Consider the following 26,794-nt stretch of genomic DNA (forward strand, 5'->3'; position numbering starts at 1 on the left):
GAGGAGGCGGGGCTGACCCCGTTGCTAGCTATGACACAGTCTTTTGAAGACTGATTGGTTGCTTGTCCAAGAAGGAAATAAAAGAGCGCTTTTAAGAGTAGGGTCTATTATAAGCCTTCACTTTGAAATTACAGGCATCATTTTTCCTGTTTTACCATGCTCTCTCTCACACTCTCTCTCTCTCTTTCACACACACACACACACACACACAATATACTGTATGTATATATTTTTTTTTATTTTCCATGCTGTCATACTTAACATATTTTATAGGAAATGAACAGCGACACAATAAGGTTCTGAAAGTGTTGTAATTGTTTGTGTGATCACTTTGCTTATAGAAGGTTGTGAGACCTAAATCATCACTGCTGCATAGTTATATTTTTCCAGTTGCCAAATATGTTAATGTAGTTAATGTAATGATTTATTTCCATTTCTGGCGCTATGGCATTTCTGTGCGGTGTCGGAGATGTTAGCGTGTCTCTAATAAGATTGGTCACAAACATAATCCCTGCACCATCTAATGTGTAGTGTCTTGTTAACTCACTGTCATGCATTGTGTGCAAAACATTTCTTCTCCCTCTTCATGTTTCATCCATTTTCTCCACTGCTAAAGAAACTATTAAGCCTCTTAAAAGTCCTCGTCCATACTCCTAACAAAATAACCTCTTTTAAGGGTTAAGATGATTTCTGAATCACTTTTTTCTTTATTAGGATCTTTTCTTTAATTTAAAGAGGAAACACCCACATTTCTAATAATTTTCTTATAATTTTGTCACTAGGAGCAACTCTTAGCACTAAGATTTTTCATGAATACGGGCCCTGGTCTTTTCCCTTTAAACAACAAAGTGAGAGAGAGAGGGTGACTGTCAAGAAACATGTCTATATTAGGCAATGAATAGCCAACTCACACACTGAAATGCACTATACCTTGTTTTCTTTTGAAGCAGCCCAAGAACAAGCAAGCCACTGTCAAAGAGTTTTGATGTGGCCCTTCCCAAGATATGTTGAAAAATGTTCCTCAAACTATTTAGGCTATAATAATAATAATAATAATAATAATAATAATAATATAGTAACCTATAATAATTCATTTTATCAATATTATAAAGTAGTTGTATGCATTAGCTAAATATAAAAAGTAAAATAATAATAATTGTAATACTACTGCTACTAATTATATACTGGTTATTATTATTATTATTATTATTATTATTATTAAAAGGTTTGTTTAAGTGTTTGGGTAAGAAAAAAAAACATAAATGAGTGCCAAAGCATTACTGCAATCTGACTTGGCCCTCTGACTCAAACCTTTACACAGCACGCTGTCTGCTTCTAATCAAAACTGGAGAGTGCTTTTCCCAGCTAACACACTGATACACAGACACACAGGGGCGTGGAAAGAGAAGTGTGTGTGTGTGTGTGTGTGTGTGAGTGTGTGAATGTCAGTGAGAGGAAAGGGAATGTGGCATGCCGATTTTATAGGAAGAATAAATGTTACGAACAGCACAGAAATAGAAAGGGGGGGAAAAGAAAAGCAGAGAGAGAGAGTAAAAAGCAGACTGTCAGTTTCTAGGAGAACTGCACTTTAGAGATGTGAAGAGCCTGGTTTCTAAAAAGAAAGTTTGAGAAAGCAAGAGATAGAGGAAGAGAGCGAGAAGGAAAAACAGTGACTTAAGACTGCCAGAAACAAAAAGAACAGTCATCCCAAGCAAAGACCTCTAATGCCGTCAAGATGACAACACACTCTCCACGTTTCAAGCTCCACATGTCTCTGTTTTCTTCTCCTCCTCCTTGTTTCTTCCAGGGAGAAAAAGCTCTAGCAGGAACTGACCACGATCAGTGATCGCTCCAGACGTCTGGGGAGATTGGTCAAAACAAATGGCTTCCTCCTCCCTCATCTGGAGTTCTTGCATCATCTCTTCAACCGCTTCATTGAAAGAAAAACTCAAATTGGTTGCAGAACCAATTAGGGACGCTTATTGCTGAGGAGCGCATGCCGGTCTGACAGCTGAACACTTGATCTATCAACACAACTGAAGTAGTCTAGAGGCTTCAAATATGGATTAGTTTATTTATTTTGCACTTTGGAGAATTATTTAACACAGAATGTATTTGTTTGGCATTTCTCTTTAGACTTTTTCAATGCAGCAATTGTGTTTGATTGTAACATCGCATGGGACCATAGAAAAGTTGTTGACCCCTGGAGACACATGACCTTGACGTCCTGGCTGGCTTGAGAACAGAGCTAGCTGTGTCAGAGGGTGAACTCACCACAGTGGGGCGAGTGGGTAACTGGCCGCTCCATCGCCGCAGACAGATAGTACCAACACGGAGTGACACACTCACAAGGCCAGAGGAAGAGGAGAAGGAGAGAAGCATCCAGGTAATAATGACTGTGTGCTTATGAATCTCTTTTAAATGTCTGCTGCACTGGCTTTCTGTCACGTTTTCGTTGTTTATATTCAAATTTAGACATTTAGTTACTCTAGCAGGCTCATACTGAGACATTACCAAACAAGCACAAAGTAAGTTCAGGATGTCAGTGACGTGAGCAACTAAGGATTATCTTTCTTTACGACAAGATAACTGTCTTTATCGAAAATGAATAATCTGCGAAAGCGCTTGCCAAAGGAAAGTTGGACCTCATGACCAGATGTTCAACAGAGGGAGTAACTTCTGGCCAGATGTGAGAGGAATGTCCTGGTTAGGACCGTCTCTGAACTCTCGCCACTAACCGCTGACTTCACATAGACGTCAAGAAGATCTATCAGACTTTAGGGACTACAAGAGCTCCTACCATTTCACCACGCTGTGTGGTTTCCTCCAGCGGTCTTTTATTGCTGCACTTCTTTCCATCTTGAGACTTTCCTTCTGGTTTTATTTTAAAGAGAAGTCAGTCCTTGGTGGCTAATCACTGAAGAATGACTTGTGCAAAATGTAGAGAAGTCTTACTGTACTTTTGAGTGGGCGGAGGGTCTGGTGAAATGCTTGGCTGACTCAACGGTTGGCGCGAGGGTAAATGTGATTCAGTTATTTTTCTTTTCCTTCACGAGTCAGTCCTACAGCTGTTTATGAGATGTAGCTGTAATTGGTAATAATCTTTTCTGTAAGTATTGAAAAAGAAGTGTCAAAAGTCGTGGACAATTCGTTGTTGGTTTGTATGCACTTGGTTCTTCAAGAATAAATCTAGTATTTATGATGTTCAAAAAGGATTGTGACATCACATTAAGTTGCCAATGCAGTTTTCGATATAACACAGAACAGACTCTTCAGACTAAACAAGTTTAAGAGCACCTGAGTTTCAATGTCAATAGCATTCATTAGGCGTATCATTTCCATTTCTCTCACATTTGAAGATCACAAGTGTTTGACAATGAAGAAATTCTCTCTCTCTCTCTCGCTCTCTCTCTCTCTCTCTCTCTCTTGCAGGAGGACCTGTATCTGGTTTTGTGCTTTCCGTGGGCTGTAATAATAAGGCTCTATGGGCTAGCCGAGGGATCTGGCCATGCCTGTTGCTATTCGTAAAAAAAGCTGGGAGGATCATGTGACCCCACGGACAGGATTACAGTACAGCTATGATGACCTAGACTTGGTCTGCTGCCATGTGCGGTACCAGCGCAGTAGGTGTGCCTCGATGCCTGAGTGTGGTCATCACCAGTCTTGGACTTTGGGACTTTGGATCGGAGATGGTACAAGAACGATGGAGAGTATAGTGCAGAAGTTTAAGGGTGGAGCTCAACCTAACTGTGAAGGCGCAAAGTGCAAATCATTGACGCCTGGAGACACGGTCAATGAAAAAGCACAGCACAAGAGTGACCAAGATAGCAGGCTACCTGTAGACAGCGTGGCAAATCAAGATGAATTGGAATGTTCTGCTTCAGGAAATTTTCAGGCTCACAATGGAGATCCAGATAATAAGGAACTAAACAAGGATAAAGTATCTGCTTCCCATAGCCTGACACATTCTGTGCTCCCTACCCCAGTATTAGCTCAAATAGAAGAAACAAATGATTTATTAAATGTGCTGAAGGACAGTCACTCTGTCAAAGTTGACTGTTCTGAACCAACTTATCCCAAAAGTGGAACTTGCACAGAAAATACAGAATCAATGGTGAAGGTCAGTGTGGGCAGTCAGATATTAGTACATGAGCACATGAGTGTCACAAGTGAGATCACAGACATAACTAATAAACCTCCCACCTCTGATTCAAAGCAGAAATCTGCTGACCCAAACAATATTGTGGAAGGACAATGTTGTGAAACGTTTGAACAGACTATTTTAACATGTGGCAAAGTCGAATGCTCACACACAGATGAAACTGTGATCCCAAACTTGCTATCATCATCAGCTTCTCAAGAAATTAACATTCCAGAAGCTAGCTTAGATGCTAATAAAACAAGTCTAGTGTGCAAACATCACGTAGTATCTAAAGGTCAAGACAATGAAAATCAGGAAGGTGATGGCATTTTTAAATGTTGCGATCATGAGATGTTAAAAGTTGGAAGCCTTAAACCACCTGCTTGTGAAATGTCTCAACTGGAGCCATCTGGAAAAACTGACATCATGGAAACATGTCATGATTGCTCATCAAAACTCCAAACTATCCATGAGGGCTCCTTTCCTGAATCTGGAGATGATGCTTCTGTTCAGATATCAGCAGAGATGCCAGAACATCCAAGTACAAACCTAAACACCATCAACTGTGAGAATTTGAGAACTTCAGAGGATCAAAACACGAGGGTAAAGGAGGCAACAAGAGGAAAACCTCAACCTGAAGGACACTATGATGAACATCAGGCAAACCAATATACAAATACAGCCAAAGACCTTGAGAGTGTCCCAAAAGCTGAAGGTTCCCTTGTAAAGCTTCGTACAAGGAAGGTAAGATGTTTTTCATAGATTTTTTTTTTATTCAGTTTGATTTACACTTAAGGAAAGTAAAAAAGAAAGCAGAAATAATAATAAAAAAGTGCTTTAGTCAAGCAATATATAAAGAAATCCTTTTGCACATGAGGTAGTTTCCCTTATGTGTCATGCCTATGAAGGTCATCAGTCAGTCAGTAAGGGAAATTCTGGGGGAATTTCCACATAATTTGACTGTAACAAAGCAATTAAGTATGCAAATAAATGGAAATCTGGAAAAAAAATTGTTCTATTTTATGCATCACAAGATTTCAATTAGTTTCGTATTAAACCCTGTATTCACAGTGTTTTTTATTTATTTATTTTGGGGTATATTTGCAAGTTTTATTATAGACAGTAGAAAGCAGCCAGGACTTTATGGGGGAGGAAGAGAGGGGGAGTGGAATGAGAAGATGCAGGATTCAAACCTTAATCTTCCACAAGCACCGCAGCTCATAATGTAGTTCTGGTTTTTCAAAACCCCTAAACCCTATTTTGGAGCATACTTTATCCCACCTGTTTGTTCTTCAAGCATGATTGATAATGCAAATAATGGGACTTGTTGAGAAGATGTGTGCTATTACTTTTCTAAGTTGCAGTTTTCACCTAAATCTCACTTGGTGTTTAATAAAAGAGACAAAAAAAAACAAAAAAACATGTAGACATTCACATTGAAGAAGTAGGAACTCGATTCAAATCAATTCACTAGAATGGGAATATTCTCCATTGACTTCTGAATGGCCTAAAAACCACAGCAATGCCCTACTAACCACTCAGTACACCGCTTTCTTTCTTTTTTTTCTTTCTTTCTTTCTTTCTTTAGGTCGGTAAGATTTTTACATGTTTTTCAGTCTCTAATGCTCACCAAGGCTACGTTTAATTGATTTAAACAATAAAAACAGTAGTATTGTAAAATAGTTTTAGTGTAATAGTGTTTTCTATTTCAATATATTTTAAAATGCCATTTATTACAGTGATGGCAAAACGTCTCCAGGTTACGAATGCAACCATGGTTCCCCGAGGGAACGAGTCATTCATGCTCTGAATCACATATGAAATCAGTCCAATAGATGGGCGAGACGTCATGGGTGGGTGACGTTGCGACCAGGAAGCTATAAAAGCACATGCGGTGGAACCGGCGTCAGCTTCTAGGAATGAAGCAAGCGCTCACAGGGATGCCGGAAGTATGGCATTGAGACGCAGCGTCTCGTTCCCTCGGGGAACCATAGTTATATTCGAAACCTGGATACATTCCCCTTCAGGAACTCGAGCTGTGTCGGAAACGCTTTGGGAACAAGTATGCCCACGTAGCCAGACTTACAAATCCCTGCCTAGTGTGGAAGAGCACAGCTAAGGCGAGAGAAAGGAGCCAGGAGTGGCGCAGAATGCAGAAAGGCACCTGACAAAGTAGGCGGGGACATCCCGCAGCGTCCCGAAGGCCAACTTCAGAAGGAGTGAGTCTTGACTCCTAAAGGAGAGGGGAGATCAGAGGACGAAATGAAAAAGCATCCTGATCCACCGCTTAGCATAAGCTTCTCTGGCCAGAGGCCTCAGCCTCAGCGCACCGTGGAGGAAACGTGTAACTAGGGGGTGTCTGCCCACTGACTGGCCACCGACACATAGACTTTAAAGGTGGAGTTTCCGGGCGGTGACTGAGAGAAGCGCTCGCCAGAGACCGCTGCGCCCTGAAGCACCGTAGGTGGCAGGGTTGGCAGATCGATCTCCTGAGGGCACTGAGTATAATGAGGTGTACACCGCCAGAGGTGTCCGGCCCTCAGAAGTCCTGGGCCTTAGGCGTCAGGACGTTTTAGCTGAAGACTATCCAGTGGTAATGACGGGCGGGAGCAGCCCCTGTTGACCACCTCAGAAGAGAGGTAAACGCGTGCTTTCACTCGAGAAAATGTATTTATTTATTTATTCCCAAGAGCTCCTGTATATCTAACTTCTCATAATCAGAAAAAATACTTCATTTTAATTCCTCATAATAAAATGCAGCCAACAACCAGACAAGTAAACACGGTCTGGTGTGATAAAATTAATTTCAAAACCGAAAATGATATATGCACGCGTTGCCTCGGCAGCGCGCGAGTCGCTCGGTCACACAAACAATATCAATCTCCTCGGAGAAAGATAGGTGCAGCAGCGAGCTCTCACTCAGAGAGGGAAGAAACCGCAGCGCGGGCTTCCGAACCTCAAGAGAGAGCGCTATCTAGGGAATGCGGGTGGAGATAGAGAGAGCCCGTCTCCAACCCGTCAGCCAGATCATGTGCGATCTCCGCGATCTCAATCACCGCCGTGCCTCAGCAGCAGCGGGACCGTAACCACAAGATCACAGGCACGGACACACTCCTCGGAGCGTGCCCGGCGAGAACGGAGCGTTTAACATCGGGTAAAGCACAATCAGTCCCCTCTCTTTTTCCCGAGAGCTGACTGCGCAAGTTCCGCTCCACAGTAAAGCTGCTCATTATAATATTAGGCATAATATGCTTGTGTAACTGATGCTTGTGCAACTGGCGAGCTCATCGACGCCCTCCATATCAACCTCCTCGGAGGAAGACAGGCAGAGAGTCGAGCCCTCTCACCGGGGGAAAGAACCGCAACGCGGGCTTCCGAACCCCGAGAGTGGGCGCTGGATCTGGTGGGTGAGGAAGAAGATAGGGACTCGCCCGTCTACATTCCCTCCACCGGATCCATATGCGAACCCCACGAGCACAGCCGCCGCTCCGTCTCGGCAAAAGCGGGGCCGTCGCTGCGAGAAATGCCGGTGAAGGCTCGCTCCTCAAAGAGAGCCTTCCGAGAGCGAAGCAAGGCAGTGACAAACGCTCGCCATGCGGGCAGTCAGCTCCCTCCTTTGTGTGTCCCCATTCAAAATATAGCACGGGCAGGGAGGAATACACAGCCTGAATGCTGTCTGCTCTTGCCCAAATGCTTCTTTTTGCTGAAGCTTGGCATAATGGAGCTTATAAGTGGACAAACAACACTAAATAAGACTCACAAACAGATAGCGACTGACACACACACACAGAGCTTGCTGAATGACAAAAAGCTGACGCCGGTTTCACCGCACATGCTTTTATTGCTTCCTGGTCGCAACGTCACCCGCACATGACGTCTCGCCCATCTATTGGACTGATTTCATATGTGATTCAGAGCATGGTCACGCTGGGGCCGTTCCCAAAGCATTTCCGACGAAGCTTGAGTTCCTGAAGGGGAACCGAATTTTCAATTATTCCAGCCTTCAGTGTCGGTTTTGTGTTCAAGAAACATTTATTATTACTGTCAATGTTGAAAACAGTTGTGCTTCTTAATATTTTTTGAAAACCATATTTTTATTTTATTTTATTATTTTATTTTTCAGAATTCTTTGATGAATCTTTGATTTCTTTGTTGAAAATTCATAAGAAACAGCATATATTTGAAGTAGACATTTTTGTAACAATATAAAAGATTTTACAGGCACTTTTGATCAAATAAATGCATCCTCGCTGAATAAAAGTATTAATCCCCAGTCCCCAGATAGTCTTGTGCACAGTGCACGTCATGAGTGGCCAGCATGCATGCTGGCTTTTATTTTTAGCTTGTTTCAAACCAGTTCCAGCATGTTTCTTCTGCAGAATCTTTCTTCCTGCTCCATGTTTGTGCTTGCTTGTATACACAGTTTTGATTAAAAGCATTTATATAACGCCATGCTTTTCAAGCACCACATCCTAAATCACTATGCTAGCTCACGACCACGCCCTTTTGAAAGCAATGACATCACTCCAACTTACATCTCTGGCCATGGGCATCTGTGGAATGTTCCACAGTCCAAGAAACTGGCGTCAAACAAGACCTAAAAGGGTACAAATAGAATATGTGTGAGTATGTGTAGTCATTGTGTGTCTGCTGATGTGTGACGGGCGTTGTATGTGTGATCTGTTGTGGGTGTGCTTGTATGCATATATTTTTACCTTTATGCATTTACATGGGTGATGGCAAGCCCGCCTTGCCAACCTCGGTCCCTTAGGTAAAGTCTCTCATAGCTTTCTGTGTTTATTCATCCTTGCCGTATTCCACAAGACCCTGGAGGCGTCGTCCAAAACACAGTCATTATTTATACAGCAGGATCCATTAGACAGGAACCAGCCCAAGCAAAACACGCCATGCTGTGTAATTGTCATTTATTTGTGAGGCTGAAATCCAGAGCTGGTGGCTGGAGTTCTTGTGGGGATTTGTGTTTGTTACGGAGCGCTGGAGTGAATGCGAGCCATTTAAGGGCTTGAACGACTCTTTTCTACTGCTAATGGAGACATGAACTATTATGAGTTCAAGGACAGAGTGAACAACAAGAGTCCTTGACTGTGGGAGTTTCAGTTTGACACATGAGTAGGCCTACAGAAGGAATCTTACTTATTCCAATCATCTTGTCTGTGAATGAGCAATAAAGATAGCAAAGGAATGTTTTAGTAACATAGACAGAGAGATTCTAGATGCTCATTTGGTTATTCTCTTGACAACACAGTAGTGCCGATGATGGAGATAATGAGACCAGTGATAACTGAAGTATTTCCCTTATCACGCATGATGCTGCACACACGCAGACACTCTGAATGTGCTGGATTGTGTCAGTAGGGAGATTCATCAGGGAGTTGAAGTATGAATCTGGGCTTCATGGTGGATTTGAGATTCTTGGAACCGTTTAAGTGGCACTAACACAGTGACTGTTTCAAAAATCACTCCCCATATTGAGCAACTGTCTGAGATCACGTTCTCTCCCCCTTTGTGTTATGCACTTGTGACTGAACGCATGAATTTGTGCATACGGTAGGGGTGTGAATCTATGGGTAAACAGAGAATCGATTTTATTCACAATTCATAAGTTTCACACAATTCAGTTATGATTTTGGTAACACCACAAATTAAGTACTTACAAATCATTTGCAAACTATTAGTTTATAGTTTATAGTTATAGTTATATTTCTGCACTACAGTTATCGCCATACGCATAATGGATTATACACTGTACAAACTGTATATTCTGTCCCTTAACCCTACCCGTTGGTGGAGGGTTGAATGCAATGCTGTTAGATTACCTCATGTATCATTCACCTGTGAGAAAACATTTCCGTACAAAGTGCATAATATTACAATAATATCACCTTCTATTCTTGCTCAGTCTGCAATAGCGTAATGGAACACACTAATGATGTATGATGTCTGTGCAAACAGGGTGCACAGAGGTATGCAAATACATACATTGACAGGCAGGTAGGGCAGCCTATCGTAATACTCGGACAAAGGAATATTATTGGATTAATATTTTATGGTCTTACACCTTCCATAGGCATATAAATACATGTTAATGCTTAACTTGGTGATTGCTGTTGGGATGTGAAGAGACTTTTAATCAGCATAACAAAAAATTTTTTTGAACCAAATCACCTACCCTGCCTACCCTGACATTGAATATGAATGCAGTTAATGTTCAATAAAGGTTGGTTTAAAGCACTTAATTAATGTAATGTTCCCATTTTCCATGACCAAATCTAAAGTGAGAACTATTGACTCCTTATTACCAATTAACAAGTCATTGCCTGTGAGATAATTAAATAATAATAATTATGTTAATAACAGTGATAATTAAGAATTCACTTTTTGTATTGAGTCTATTAATTAAAGTGTTACCATGATTTTGTTTTTCTTAGATTTTTAAAAATAATTTGATCCAGTTCACAATGAGATTCAATTCAATACGATTTCAATTAATGATTCAATTATGCATTTTTTAATTCAGTTCAATTCATGAATTCAAGACCCGTGATACAGATTTAATCTCCAGATATGTGCATGTGCATGCATGTGTGAATTTGTTTCTAATAAAGGCAGAGCCTGGCCCCATCATACTGGGTTTATAGATTGCTTTTCACTCACCCTTAGAGACAGAAGGATAATTAAATTGTGCAAAGGTACAGTAATTATGATGATACAGATATTAACGATGAAGATCAACCTCATAATTAGCTCCCTGATGAATACTGCTGATTTGGCCTTGAGCTGCACAAAGTTTCGAGAAATTTCCTATTAAAAAGACTAACTTAGACCTTCATGTCCTTTCTATGCTGTCACATTATTATCATATTTCACATTGGTCTTGCTAGTTAGTGCAGCATAGTCAAACTGATGAAGCCTGTTGAGCAGCGTGGCCTTTTTGGTGGTGTTTATTGATGAGGAAAGTGCTTGTTAAGATGAAAAGGACCCTTCACCCTTTCAGCATTTACTCATCTTTATGTAAATCCAACCCTGTAGTTATTTTTCTGTGGAACACAAATGAGGATATTTTGAAAAGTGCCTCAATGTTAGAGGATGCAATTTTTTTTTTAATGTTTTTAAAATAAGTGCCTTATGCTCACCAAGGCTGTGCCTTTTTGATCAGAAATATGGTAAAAACAGTAATATTGTGAAATATTATTACAATTTAAAATAACCATTTTCTTATTATCTAAGAAACAACTTATATTTCTTATTAAAGTTGAAAACACATATGATGCTTAATATTAATATTTCTGTGAAAACCATGATGCATTTTTTCAGGATTATTTGATGAATGGAATGTTTAAATCTTTAAAGTCGGCATGAAACGGAAGTTGCAATTGTCTTTTCTTCTCTACTGTGATGTATATCCGAGTGAAACGGCATCTGAAATGAGAGGGCGGGACTTGATTTCGTCCTTTGGGAATTGATTGGATCGTTGCAATCTGGGGCGTTGCTAACAAAATGGAGGCAGATCTGAATGCCAGTTTGCAGTTAGTGGTGGGGGAGTTCTCTCCACTGGATTCACAGCCGACACCCAAGCATGAATAAATGTTTTATTTATTAAGGTTGACGACGACGATCAACGGCACAAAACATGCCTAAACAGCGCGTGCAAGAGAGAGAGAGAGAGAGAGAGAGACTGCCTGAATGACTGTGCGCGTCCTCCATCAGGTTAAGTCATATTCATGAAAAAAATTAGTTTGCGATGTCCGTTTTTGATTATGAGGGCACACGAATTAAAAAAAAATGATGAAGTGCACGGATAAATTATTTATAATAAACACTACAGTATTCCATTAAAAAATAAGAATTTTCAATTTTGATTTCATAGTGACTTTAATCTTTTGTAACCTTATAAAAGTCCTTACAGTCACATTTGATACATTTATTGCATCCTAGCTAGATAATAGTATTCATTTCTTTAAAAAATAAATAAATACATTTAAAAAAAAAACTTGCTGACCCTAAACTTTCCAACTGCAGTTTATATAAGTGATCAGCTATGTTAAAAGTGCTGGATAGGGAAGATAACTATTGATGTATGTCTTGTTTATATGCTCTGAGGTAGTGCCAATGTGTCCTGCAAGGTAATGAACAATAAAGAACATGTCAAATGAAATCAAAATGTCCGCTAGGAGAGTGAAATGGGCATCTATTCACACAATTACACTCATGCTGAGTTCTTCTTGGCCCCAACAGGGCTTTTAGGCAGAATTCTTTCAAGAGTTGACTGTGCTGACTGTGAGAAAATAGAAATACAAGCTTGTTAAACACCCCCTGTAGTTCACACACCATTTTGATAAACTCAATCGGGCTTAAAATATGAAGTCACATTTATACTATCATTTTCCTGTTCCTAAAGCTAGAGGTTTGTGTTTGTGTGTGTGTGTGTGTGTGTGTGTGTGTGTCATTCATTTTCCATTCACAAACCATCAGCGTTAGACTTGTTCTGCATGTACAACAAGCTGCATGTTCGGTTCCTTTGAGCTGTGTTTTAAACTCTATGAAAGAGGTCAAACTACTGCTAAAGGCCTCTGTGTACACAGAGCATCTGATGCCCCTTGGTCCCCACTCTAGTTCCTGTGCCTTTTATGTTTCATTGCTGCAAATCCCAATGAATGATTCAAGTGGGAACTCAAAACCAGGCCAAGAGTTCAAAACTCTCTTCTGTTAAGAAAAGCTTTATATCAGGGCCAACCACCAAACAAGACTAGAAATGTGTGCATGCAACTTTCAAAACAGATATGTGACTTAATGCAGGAGTAACATGACTAAAGGAAGAACTTAAAGTGCGATTTAGTCATCAGACTGTAGTGCTCCCTTTTCATATTTGACCTGGGCAGATGCTCTTCATCCACCTTTTTCAGTATGTGAAAGGCGGAACTCATCTCACCACATTTTGTGTTTAATCTTACTGGAGTGTGTGTGGGCATGAATGTGTTGCAGAAAGATTTGAATAAAGTTAAATAAAGTCTCCAGTATGATGCTAACAAAACAGCACCATGTTATTAACATAGATTTTAGACTTTGAATCATTTACTTAACTACTTAATTTTTTAAGTAATATTTTTTTATTCAGCAAGGATGCATTGGATACAAGAGTGAAGACTTTTATGCTGTTACAACATTTCTATTTTAAATAAATATTTATTTTATGTTCTTTTGAAATATAAATTCTTCAAATAATCCTGAAAAACATGCATTGTGGTTTCCACCAAAATACTGAGCAGCACAACATTCAACATTGATGATAATAATAAGACATATTTCTTGATCACCAAATCAGCATATTAGAATGATTTCTGAAGGATGATGTGACACTGAAGAAATAGCTGCTAAAAAAATTATTTTCAAAAAATGTTTAAATTTAATTTCAAAATATCTTAAAATAAAAAAGTAATTATTTGAAATTGTAATAATGTATCAGTATTATTGATCATGTAAATGCAGCCTCAGTGAGCTGACTTTTTTTAAGATTTATTTTTGGCTTTATTATGGTTGGATAGATCAGAGCTGACAGGAAGCGAAGTGCGGGATCGGGAAAGGTCCTCGAGTCGGGATCCGAACTCGGGATGCCTGTAGTGCTGTATGTCGGCGCACTGCCTATAAGGCTATCAGTGCCAACATTCAGTGAGCTGACTTTTCAAAAAATAGTGAATATGGTAATTATTCAGATATATTGAGGTACCATGGTAAAATCATACAGAATACTGTAATATTATCATGGTATATGTCCAGACAATCCTGGATAAAATTGATTATTAAATATTTAAACAAATGTAGTTCTGATTTTGCAAAATGGTTAAATTAAGGAGGGATAATCACATATTTGCAACAACTTTATTTTTCTTCGGTAGCTGTTGTGTCCGGTGCGCTGAAGTGAGGTAAGGATTCCTCAGTGTGTCCTTGAACAAACCAGCTCTCTGACTGACCTTATTCAATAATATCCAACACAATAATTAGGAAGGAAATTCTGAAACTTTTCTCTTTGCCTTCCCATAATGCACCCAGTCTCTGTCCCACTTAAACATGGACATCTGTTGCAGTCACATGATGCAGTAATGTCATGTTCAAGACTTGGGCCAAATACCAGAATACTTCAGATACTGAAGTAAATAAGTTTACCAAAGGAATGCTGAAGCTTATGCCATTTCCTGAAAATCTGTGATGAGGTTATGTATGCAAACACCATACATTTGGACTTTTCTTCAGTGTGTTAAGCCTCCTGATACTTTTTTTTCTAATAAAAAGGAAAGTTATTAAGGTTTCAAATATATGGCTGTGTATAACTTACTGCATTTTTGCAGAGACATTTTTAGGTGGTTGATCATAGGTGAAGTTGTTATACTGTGAGCTAACTTAAGCCAAGTACAGTAATTGTCACGGGGCTGACGAGACGAGAGGCGTGCGGATCCATGTGCAAGCTTTATTTAACAAGAGAAGTGGTCAAACACAGGCAGGGTCGATCAATGGCAAACAGGGATATGGGGGGCAAAACACAAGAATAGTCCTAGGGCTAGCGCAGGTCGACGATCGGCAGACAGAATTATATTTTATATTATATAAAAATATATTTAATATATAAACATAGCATATTTTTGTTAAATATATACATGCATGTGTTTGTATTTATATATACATAATAAATATACACAATACACACACATATATTATGTAAACAAAAACTTTTATTTTGGATGCGATTAATCGCGATTAATCATTTGACAGGTCTAGTTATTTTAAATTGGAATAATATTTCTGTTTTGGTGTATTTTCTTAAATAAATGCAGCCTTGCTGGGCATAACAGACTTCTTTCAAAAACTTTAAAAGGTGGAACATTAAAACGTATACATCTACTCTCTTAAATATCCTAAAGGATATGCATTTACTTGTGAGGTAGAACTCAAACAGGCCAAATACAGTTCCCCTAATGCATAGTGTCGAAATTATTTCATTACAATAAGAGTTAAGGCCTGAAATTGTGCTATAGCATCTTTCAGAAGTTTTATCGTGTGTCCAGTTTTATTTCAGCTCTCTCTGCTCTAAGCCTGTCTTGCTAGAGAAGCATTATGCAGTATAGTTGGCCGCTGACAGCTTCCATTTTATATTAGTGGCTAACCAGCAATGTGTCACTCTGCAGGACACACTCATTTCAGATGTTGAGGTCTTAAGGAAAGATCTCTGGGGTCACTGAGGACACACTGAGTTGGTCATAAGCACATTCCCCAGAGATCTCTGGGAAAGAGGAAAAGAGCAGGAAGATTCTGGGAGATCTCACAGTGTGGGAATTCTGTCATCTCAAAACAGGAAGAAGCATGTAGGAATGTGACCCCTAGAAGACACTAAAAGAGACTGAAACGGGGATAATTTAGATTATGTTTCATACCTGCTAAAATGCAGTTGACACCTCTTTTTTTTTTTGGTATATTCCTCCATTTGAGGGTTTGGTGGACAGATGTCACTTTTATCAGAGATGGAACAATGCATCACATGAGAGTGAAAACAGTGGGCTCTGTGTGTGTATGTGCTGTGTTTATGAGCATTTCAGAATGAGTGTGTGTCATGGAAAAGCTTAGGCAACTAGCTTTCGCCACACATACACACACACGCAGGGTTCTGCCTCACCTCGGCAAATCCAACAGCAAAGGACTGATGCTGACAGGCTAATTCTGTGCTAAATGGAAAATAAATGGGGAGGCAGTAACAACACGTTAGTAATAATAGAGAGAGAACACACACAAAACTCACACATAAATCTTTTGATTTCTTTCTGCTCCTCTGGCTTTCTTAGCTCTGTTTTACAGCATATGCAGAAAGCAGTGTAATGTTTATTTCAGCACCCATATTTTAACAGGTTACTGTTTTAACAATGGCCATCCAAACAGAGTAAAGATTTGGCACTTAAACAGAAGTTATGTTGGAAATCTGTCAATCGATTTATTAACACAATCAAGAGCTGCATTGTTTGAAAGAAGATGTCTTTTTTGGCTCCACTTATTTCCAGTGGTGGAAAGAGTACTGAAAAAATATACTCAAGTAAAAACAGGCAAAGATCAGAAACCGAGAGAACAGACAAGGCAAGGCAAAACAAGGAAACACAGAGACTCAGAACGGAGTACAGGCTAAACAATACTCAGCAGAGAATGGTAGTTTGAGTGGGTGTTATATAGTGAGTGAGATGATGAGAAACAGCTGTGTGCAATCAGTGCAGTGTGCAAACCGTGCAATGAATGATGGGATATGTAGTCTGGGGTGCTATGCAACAGTTTGTGTTGTGCGAGAGTCAATGTAATGGAAAGGGTGACCTCTGGTGGTGAATGAACGGAAGTCCATGGACAGAATTCGTGACAGTAATCATGTATTTTTTGAAAGTACATGAGTCATACTAAATGAGCCTCAGGTACTGCTGTATGAGACAGTGTGTGAAAGTAAACATTGTATTCAGACATTCTGAGTATTTTCTATAATTTGCCACACCAAAACAAGGTACCTGGCAAATTTGCCCACTATTTTAAATAAATGCTGTTCTTCTGAATTTTCTGTTCATCAAAGAGTAATGAAAAAAATAATGTGTTTGACAGTTTCCACAAAAAAAACTGTTTTCAACATTGATAATGAAATGTATCAATGAACAGAGATCATTAGAAGGATTTCTGAAGGATCGTTTGACAGTGAAAACTGGAGAAATGCCTGCTGTCACTAATAGATCACATTAATAGATTATATTTTAAAATATATTAAAATAGAAAACAGTTATTTTTAGTGCTGTCGAACAATTAATCGCGATTAATCACATCCAAAATAAAAGTTTTTTTGTTTACATAATATATGTATCTGTATTGTGTATATTTATTATGTATATATGAATACACACACATACAGTATATATTTTGAAAATATTTACATGTATATACATTTATATATTTATATTCTTATATTTTATATTATATAAAAATATATTTAATATATAAACATAGCATATTTTTGTAAAAGTACCGATACATCACTTAAAAAGTACTCAAGTAAAAGTAAAAGTACACAATTTTTAAACTACTCAAAAAAGTACAATTACTGATAAAAACTACTTAATTACTGTAACGTGAGTATTTGTAATTCGTTACTTCACACCCCTGCTTATTTCGCAAACAGCGACAGTTGTGAAACCACCACTTTAGTAATTTTTAATAATTCCCAATAGCCAACTGTCAATAACCTTTTTTTTTTTTTTGGAAGAAAATACTGTATACAGCAATGCAGAAATCACATTATTTTCTAAGCAGAGCTGCAGCATTTTTTTAAGCAGCAGAAACACTTTTTCCTGGTTGTTTATTATTATTATTATTATTATTATTATTATTATTTATCGAAACACTATATTTTGAGGTGTCCTTGTTACATGTTACATGTACTACTATTGTACTTACTATTACTAAATTTGTTAACATCCTCTGCCAGTTCCATGATGGGATGACTGCTCGGGTGTATAGGTGGACAAGATTCTGAGCCCTTCCTTGTGCGCACAGGGGTGAGGCATGGGTGTGTGCTAGCACCAGTGCTCTTTAACATCTTCCTCCTGTGTGTCACCAAGCTTCTCCACAACGAGATTGAAAATAGCAGTGGCATAGCAGTAGACTTCAGACTAGACGACAACCTCTTTAATATTAGGAGGCTACACGCAACCAAAAAACTCTGTAGAGAGCGGGTCCTGGAGCTGCAGTATGCAGATGACTGTGCTTTTGTGGCCCATACTCCAGAGGATCTTCAAACTGTCCTCGCTGTGGCAGTTAGGGCATACAGCAGGATTGGGCTCACTGTCAACACCACCAAGACAGAAGTGGTTTGCCAATGGAATACCAATGTCCCACCCACACTACCTGCCTTCACTGTTGGGGATGAACAGCTGTCAGTAGTGCCATCTTTTAAATATCTGGGGAGTATTCTCGTTGAGGACTGTGGCATCGACAAAGAAATCCAGAGCCGCATTAAACAGTCATCAGTTGCCTTTGGGAGACTTCAGCGTAGAGTCTTTCACAACAAGAATCTTCATCCCTCCACAAAAGTCGCCGTATACCAAGCGGTCTGTGTCACCACCCTCCTCTATAGCCGTGAAGCTTGGGCAACCTACAGCTGTCACATCAGGTCCCTAGAGCACGTCCATTTTTTATCACCAAACTACTATGTTAGAGAAAGAAAAAGAATATGAGAGAGATGGTTGTCAAGGCCAAATGATTATAAAGAGCAAAGCAAAAGTCTTTACGAGAAAAGAACTTAAGCAAAGGAAAAAGTATATCACAGTAAATAAAGAAAGAGATATAAGAAGAAAACGGCTGTACAAAGACTGAACTGGCTGAAATCCAAATAGTGAGAATAAACTCAATGACCTGAGCTGTATACCAACCAACATAAGTAATTTTCTTTTACTCGTAATTTTTCTTTTTCTTTTAATGTTTTCTTTTACTTAAATAATAGCACTTTTGAAATTTTACATGAGATAAAGGCTCTTGTCATATCAGCTGTTTTATTTTATTGCTGTTTGCCATATGTTGAGCTTTAATGACTAGCCAAATTATACTCACTTTATTTCTGTAACGCCCTCTATTATCAGATTTGTACTAATAAATGAATCATGGATGATGGTGAAGAGCCCATTTCTGCACCGGCTTTAGAACCTGAAAACAAACTGTTCCTGATCCTGGGTGAACTGTTCCTTTTTATTAAAGCATTTTGACATAATTTTATGATTTTTGGGTCTGTCAGGTTTGTTGCATGTATAAACCTGCCAATGGCATATAAATAAGATACCAAAAAGCAGCAATGAAAATCACTGAGTAAAGTGTCTCTATGTAACTGACTTGGTTTCACATTTTATATTGAAGCTTATTAAAGCACAAGCAGATGCACAGTCAAAATGTCAAGGAAAGGTCACTGTAGTGAGAAGTGTGCTGTATGAATGTCGAATGTGTTGTGTGTATGTGTGTGTATATGCTTTGCTGTCCTTGTGGCAATGGAATGTCTCAAAATGTTCTTGAACAACTGGAATAACCTTACAAAAAAGGCCTTGGAGACAGAAAATGGATCATAATGACATAAAATGTGTAAATGCATTTCTAAAATGTCACAAGATCTGCCTTTGCCATTAATGGCAGCTATTTGCCCGACTGGATTTAATTTTCTGGGGGTTTTTTAACAATAAAAGTTATAGTAAATATGTTATGTAGTAATTTTTTTTTTTTATATATATAATGCATACAGTAGCTAGACTTAGAATGGCATAAAAAGAGTTATATCAGAACACATTTACCTGCTCATTTTGAATTGTGGGTGCACTTTTTGTGGAATTTTTGCCTCGAGTCTCCCTTCATTTCTGACCCTTTATATACAAGCTTACATTTGTGAATGTGAGATTTGTGTAGAATGTCCATAGCTGTAGTGTCTTACTAAAAGCACACCACCTGAGGTCAGTGTAACACCTGATATCACACACAAGACAGCAAGGAAGTGAGGCAGATTTTTTCTTCTTCTAAAATGCCTTGGGAAAAATAAAAATACAAGCAAATAAGATATACTATTTTGTCATTAGTCAGAGTAGTGCTATAAACGCGCTGTGGATATTAAAGCTCAGATAATTTGGTTTTGGAAGTACTAAATCAATGATGTTTGAGTTCAGATTGCGATCTCTCACTTTTGATTGCGAACTCTGGTATCTTGGCAAACATGAGCATAGTTTGTAACTTGGTTGATATCTCTTCCAAAACTCTAGCGTAGACGTGCAGCAACGGCTCGAGCTCACTTAAGCAAAAGTCTCCATTTGCTCTCCATTTAATCTCATTAGTTTCAAGGAGAAACCATTTGATTTTAAAGACATCTTACAATCACAATCATAATTGTTCTTTGCTGAGTGCATTTATACTGTGTATTTTAATAGTTAAATTGTAACTTCAGAATTTCAAACTTTATGTAGCAAAAAAGTGTGAATGTTTGTATGTACAGTATGTATGAATTTGTGTATTTAGTTAGTTAGTTAGTTAGTTAGTTAGTGATATAAACCTTAATTAAACCTATGTTTATTTTTATTTTTTTCCCTAAATTATGACTTTGGAGTTTCAGACTTTATATAGCAAAAAAGCTTGTATTTAGTGTGTGTGTGTGTGTGTGTGTATATATATATATATATATATATATATATATTTTTTGTGTATATATATATATATATATATAATTTTACTGTAGTATATAGCAAAAAAAATTATTATTCCTTTATTTATTTATTTGTTTGTTGTTAACTAAAATCAAAACATTATGTTAAATAACATAACTAAAATAAAATACAATATAAAAATCAAACTTTTTTCAGCTGGTTGCCAATGCAACATTTCTAAGGAATTGTAAATTTGAGGTACTAAAATTCATAAAACTAAATAAACTAAAACTAAAACTTGATAAAAAAAAATGTAGACATTAAAATAATAATAGTAAGAAGAAGAAATAAAACTAATACAAATGACAAAAATATATATATAATTTACAAATTATTTTTAAAAATTCTTTATTTATATTTATTAAATATTTTCCACGACAACTTCCGAATTTCAAACTTTAGTTAGTTAGTTTTGCTGATATAAAGATTCCAAGAATTTATCATTTACATTTTATAGTGTATTTCCAGGAATAGATAAGAGATGACAAATAGTGTGTAACTCTTTGACTGTGCTATGTTGATGTGAAGCAGATTCTATTTTGTCTGACTCTGCTGACCAAGATCAGTCCAAAACAAACAGTATTCTCTGTGACAAAGTGGTCTAAATTAGCACAGTATACACATTCAAATCTGAATGAGGAACCTGATTATATACATGTTTATATGCACCTTTGTGTTTTTGCAAGACTTGTTAATATGTCAGAGTGAATGTGTCAGCTTTTCCTATTCTCTAGTCCTGTTGTCAGCTGATGTGTCATGAGGGGCATGATTGTGTGTTCTTCAGATTGAGAGGGGGAAAAAACTTTACATGTGAAAGCACAGTGTGTTTTAGCTTGTTTTGTATCACAACAATGCTATAAATGGATTTTAGATCCAAGGAAGTTGAAAAAATGTGTAGAAAAAAAGTGAAACACAACACACATACTGTACACGCACATCCTTTGGGATGATGTGCTAAATTTGTCAACACCTGCATCAGTCACACCTAATCAGTAGAACTAAATGGCCTTGTAACTGTAATGAATTTGTCTGTATGTAAATGGCAGCCAAAATCTCTTTACAGCATGACCGTTTTTGAATCAAAGTTAAAACTAAAACTTATTTACTTACCTTCATGTCAACCTGCTTTCAGTGTAGCACAAAAGGACATTTTGAATCAAATATGCATGCTTTTCTAATCAATGACTGATCAATCCTGGCGTGATGCAAATATGCAAATTTGAAATAGATTTTCAGTGAATACAGATTAAAATGTAATTCTGTTTCTTATGAAAAGCTATGCATGGTTTAAGAATACTTTGTTTCCTGTAGTACAAGCATATTAGATCATATACAGTACTTGTGCTCTTTTTTATGTTGATTTTGGAGCCAGACAGTACCAAGTTGCGTGAACTTGTGTTAATGAAAGAAGTCTACCAGCTAATCCTGATGACGTGTGCTCTATATTGAAATACTAGAACAAAAACAAACTCTTAAAGGGGTCATATGATGCGATTTCAATTTTTCCTTTCTTCAAGTTGTCTGGAGGTAAAATGTGTGTTTTGGACAATGGATCGCATGTTTGTTAGCTCATTACTAGCAAAGTGTCTCTCTTTCTCTCGCTGTGTGCTCTGTGACAGACAAGCGTGTATTAAGGGTAAATACCAGTAAAAGCTATGCAAACCCTTTACACACTGCACTGCTTTGTGTGGGGCTGTTTGCACAGGCCTGGTTCAGACACGGGGCAAGTGCCAGCATCATTCCTCTCTGCTTGAGTAGCATTACAACTTCTGTCTTCTACTCTCTCTCTCTCTGTAGTCCTGTGCTAATACTTTAATAATTCTGCCAGTGTAAAATATGGTGTCCATGCCAAAAATATGTGTGTGTGTGTGTGTACTTGTTTATGCTACATTGTGGGGACCAAATTTTCCCACAAGGATAGTAAAACCTGAAATTATTGACAATGTGGGGACCAGCCTGCGGTCCCGAAAATATTGTTTGGTCAGTATAAAATTAATAGAAGTCTATGGAAAATCCCCACAATTCACAGAAACGTGTGTGTGTGTTTGTGTGCATGTGCGCGTGTGTGTGTGTGTGTTTGTGTGAAATTTAAATTTAAATTTAGTTACATTTATTTTTAGCAAGATTTAGGCCCTTGGACCTTGGCCATTCAAAAATATTTTGTTTCCTATTGCCAAAAGAAAGTCTTACAGGTTTGGAAATGACACAAGTAAATAATGACATAATTTCTATTTTAGGTTAACTATTCCTTTAATAGCATTATCCACCAGTAAGGGTAAAAAAAGATTAGATTAAATCTACTGAAGTGTTCCCTCAGCTTGTATGGAAAAGTCCCGTCTTCATCCGAGTCGCCACCTGGTCTGCTGTGACATATGTTTAAAGAATTGTCATCGGAAGCGATCAGATTAATGTCAGTGTTGGTTTTAAGATTACATTTCTCAAATAAAATCTGATTATAAAAAACTGTTTTTCTCATTTCAGTGCTCACGGGAAGAGAGGGAAAAGGAAAGGTCACGTTTGGACTCAATGGTTCTGTTAATAATGAAGTTGGATCAGCTGGACAAAGAGATTGAGAATGCTCTAAGCTCCTCCCTCAATGGCACTCCCAATTTAAAGAGGCGGATCGTCTCAGTGAGTGGCCACCATTCAGAAGATGTTATGCAAGTTATACACGAATCTCATCTTGGGTCACACTTTATTTTAAGCTCCAATTCTCACTATTAACAAACCATTAACTATGACTTTTGCCTTCACAAACTTCTAATTTGCTGCTTATTAATAGTAAGTAGGTAGTTGTTAAGTTTAGGTATTGGGTAGGATTAGGGATGTAGAATATGATCATGGAGAATAAGTACTAATAAACAGCCAATATGTTAATAATAAGCAAGCAACTACTTGTTAATACTAATTGAGATTTTTCTAATTGAGTTAATTCTAGTGAGAATTGGTCCCTATACTAAAGTGTTATCAAGTCTTGTGATGATACAATGAAATAATGGTCAACAACTACTTTAGATCTTCAGTACCAGCACTAAATCTATGTAGAATTCTTTAGTAGTTGACTGATATATCACCAAGGCTGAAATACAGGCCAGTATTTTGTATTTTTTTATGATTATCAGCATTGAGCGATATGTCGAAAGTTGGACTTTTATTTTGACAGACTGACAATGCCAGCATCTGAGCCGTTTAGTAATAAAAACTTAAAAAGTTAAAGAGTTTAGTGAAAAAAGTAAACATTCAGCAAATACACATTTTTAAAATTTAAACAAGTCTTTGAATATCTAATGAACATTTATTTTCACATACCTTAAAAACTTTGTTGAATCCAGCAGTTATATCGTCTAATGTGGCCGTTTATAGACTGCATAAAAAATCAGTTTATTTTTACAGATTAATTTTTTTAGCAATTTCAAATCATTTTGTTTTCAATATATATTCACTTTCAAATTATTTATAATTTAGTGAATGTTATGTCAAATAAACATACGTTTCATTTCAGCAATTGTTAAGTATGTGTTTTTGCATTTAAAGTAGGACAATGTTACTCTTTTCCTAAACAGGAAGTTGATTTAGAAATGCTGGATTCAGCAGGAAGTCTTTCAGCCTCATCGCAGTCTCTAAATGCCCCATTTTATCGCTCTTCGTCATCGCTGTCATCATCAGGACCCTCTGGAACATCTGGGGCTAGACCAAAAAATGAGGTTAGTTAACCAAAACCAGGAATTACCTGTTGTGGAACAATTTATCAAATCAAACACAAATAACTTATACAAGGCTTGCAGTTTCCAGTCACCTGAGCAGGTCAGCTATTCACTGATGTGAGGAGCGCCTTTACATACCATTCATACATTCCCATGGCTCTGGAATTGGTTAAACCCGGTGTCAATCATCTCTTAAGTGTCTCTTAAGCGTCCAACATTTACATATGCTTTTCTGTATGCTGAATGACAGTAAACAGTAAATTAGAGTGTGCTGTGGTTCCAGCAGCCACTTTAAAGTGTACTGAGGAAAGATTCTCTCTCTCTCATCTTGTCTCTCATCATTTTCTTTCTCTCTGAGTGGCTAAAGCTGCTGGAACATGATAATAGCAGCTTTTACTGTCTGCCAACTTCCACCAGCTAAAACACACTGAGAAACATTCCTTACAATCTTCCCCTCATGCACATGTCTGTGAATGCGAGTGAGATTGTGTGTGATTTGCGGTTTGAGTTGAGCGTAAGAATCTTCTGTTTGATTACCCATTACATGCTTGTTGTTTGCACATGGCAAACAACACTTAAAGTGTCAGTGAGAGTCAGGAAAAGATGGAGAGAATGTTTTCATTTCTGTATGTGTGAACAAAGTTTAAAAAGGTCTGTTTGGGAGGAGAAACAAATGAGTAAAGGCAGATCTGAGTAAGTGAATGTGAGGAAGGACTTAAAAGATGGTGTTGTTTATCAATGTCAAAGTCAATATTCTTCCAGTTGATCAGTCAATGACATCAAAAACCTTTGAATAGCACTTTTGAACAAATATGATATTTGATATATAAATTGAAATAATGTGCCTGAAGACATTAATCTTATTATATATGTTATTTAAATGCTGTTTAATTTATGTGTCTGATGATATTCATCTTTAATTGTGATGTTTAATCTGTTAAAATAAAATATAAAAATACACACACACACACACACACATATATATAATACTAATTAAATGAAGTCTTTTATTTTACACAATATTAAATCAAAATTCACAAAGCTGTCAGTATAATTTGGTACAGACAATGTATGGCGATAAACACCGGTTAATCGGCCAAATGGACATATTAGAATCTTGAAATGGCCAAATAGTAGCCGATTAATAAGCTTAGTCAACAAATATCAGTCTGTCATGTCATTTTTGCTTACATAGTACAATAGTACAGATAACACAACATTGATAATAATTACAAATGTCTTGATCACCAAATCAGCATTCAACTTTGCCATCAAGGGAAAAAAAAGAAAAAGAAAAAAGCATTAAAAAATATCTTAAAGTAGGAAACAAGTTATTTTTAATTGCAAAAATTTTCACAATATATTACTGTTTGTGAATCTAATCTGGACTCAGATTTCTGCCTTATCTCAATATGATCCCTTTTGCTTCATCTTTCAGTCTGTAGTCATCTTGACTGAGGTAATGTTAAAATGAAGCAAGTTACTCGTTGAATGGCTGTATCCATTTAATCTTGATTAATGGGTCAACATAGCAGAGTGCTCAGACACAGGTCAAGGAGATGAGAGATGAGAAATGGAGTCAGAAAGAAGATAATTAAACACTATAATGAAAGGCACATGGAATGCAAGCTTACACGTTTGAGCAAGTACCCGCAGACATCATATATAGTGTGGAACACGTGTCGCAAAGTACGCATAAAGCCATTCCTGTTTACAAGAGAGACTACTGTTTACCCTGACACTTATTCAATATCTGCAACCATGAAGTGTGTGTGTGCACATTTGTAAGCTTCTACTCACACCTTTCTGTTTGTTCGTTCCTGCCATTCCTCACTGGATTACATAAGTGTACCTGGTAAACACATGAAAGATTAGGCCTTTTGATACACACACAAGCTAACTAGCACATAAGCAGAATTTGCACGCAAGCCTCTTTGCTCTTGCTAAGGTATGTTAAACACTAACGGAGTGCTGCAAGGCCACGGCTACCCTTCATTGCTAATGTATGTTTTTAAGAGCCACAGTAGCAGTGACAGTGAATGCCCAGAATGAAATTTATTGAGGCGTCACTGTATGTCCATACCAGAAAGCAATGTTATGCTGGTAACGTCTGTGTACATGCTCATAGTCTCCATGACCAGAAAGTTAAATAAATAGATGCTGAGAGAAAGGACTAGAAGCTGTGTCAGTCATGAAATCATGAGGACTCATGAGGGCCTGTTTGAAAATGCATTAGTCACCTGCTAGCTCATGGCCTTTGCATGGTCTGAAATTAACTGTGTGTCTCTCTCTGTGTGTGTGTGTGTGTGTGTGTGTGTGTGTACTTGTTTATGCTAGATTGTTGTGGGGACCAAATAGATAGTACAAAGATAGTAAAACCTGACATTTTTGACATTGTGGGGACCGGCCTGTTTATCTGAAAGTGTAACAATGCAAACAGGTTTTCTGTAAGGGGTAGGTTTAGGGTTAGGGTTGGGTTAGGGGATAGAAAATATCGTTTGGTTGGTATAAAAGTAATAGAAGTCTATGGAAAGTCCCCACAATTCACAGAAACAAACGTGTGTGTGTGTGTGTGTGTGTGTGTGTGTGTGTGTGAGAGAGAGAGAGAGAGAGAGAGAGAGAGAGAGAGAGAATGATATATGGATATACTGAACACTATTGTTCAAAAGTTATGGGTTAGATATTTATTTATT

General features: G+C 37.8%; 1 protein-coding gene across 1 annotated transcript in view; it reads left to right on the plus strand.

Moving 5' to 3' along the window:
• The first annotated feature begins 1,923 nt into the window (after window positions 1–1,923).
• Window positions 1,924–26,794, plus strand: part of LOC107742489 (rho GTPase-activating protein 7-like) — a 115,503-nt gene continuing 90,632 nt past the window's right edge. Inside the window, exons 1-4 of the mRNA XM_016555462.1 lie at window positions 1,924–2,386; window positions 3,433–4,885; window positions 22,879–23,028; window positions 23,961–24,101. Of these exons, the coding sequence (XP_016410948.1) occupies window positions 3,509–4,885; window positions 22,879–23,028; window positions 23,961–24,101 (1,668 nt within the window). The 5' untranslated portion in view covers window positions 1,924–2,386; window positions 3,433–3,508. The remainder of the gene's footprint in view (window positions 2,387–3,432; window positions 4,886–22,878; window positions 23,029–23,960; window positions 24,102–26,794) is intronic.

Source organism: Sinocyclocheilus rhinocerous, unplaced genomic scaffold, assembly GCF_001515625.1.
Source record: "Sinocyclocheilus rhinocerous isolate Xijiao unplaced genomic scaffold, SAMN03320098_v1.1 scaffold496, whole genome shotgun sequence".
NCBI lineage: Eukaryota > Metazoa > Chordata > Actinopteri > Cypriniformes > Cyprinidae > Sinocyclocheilus > Sinocyclocheilus rhinocerous.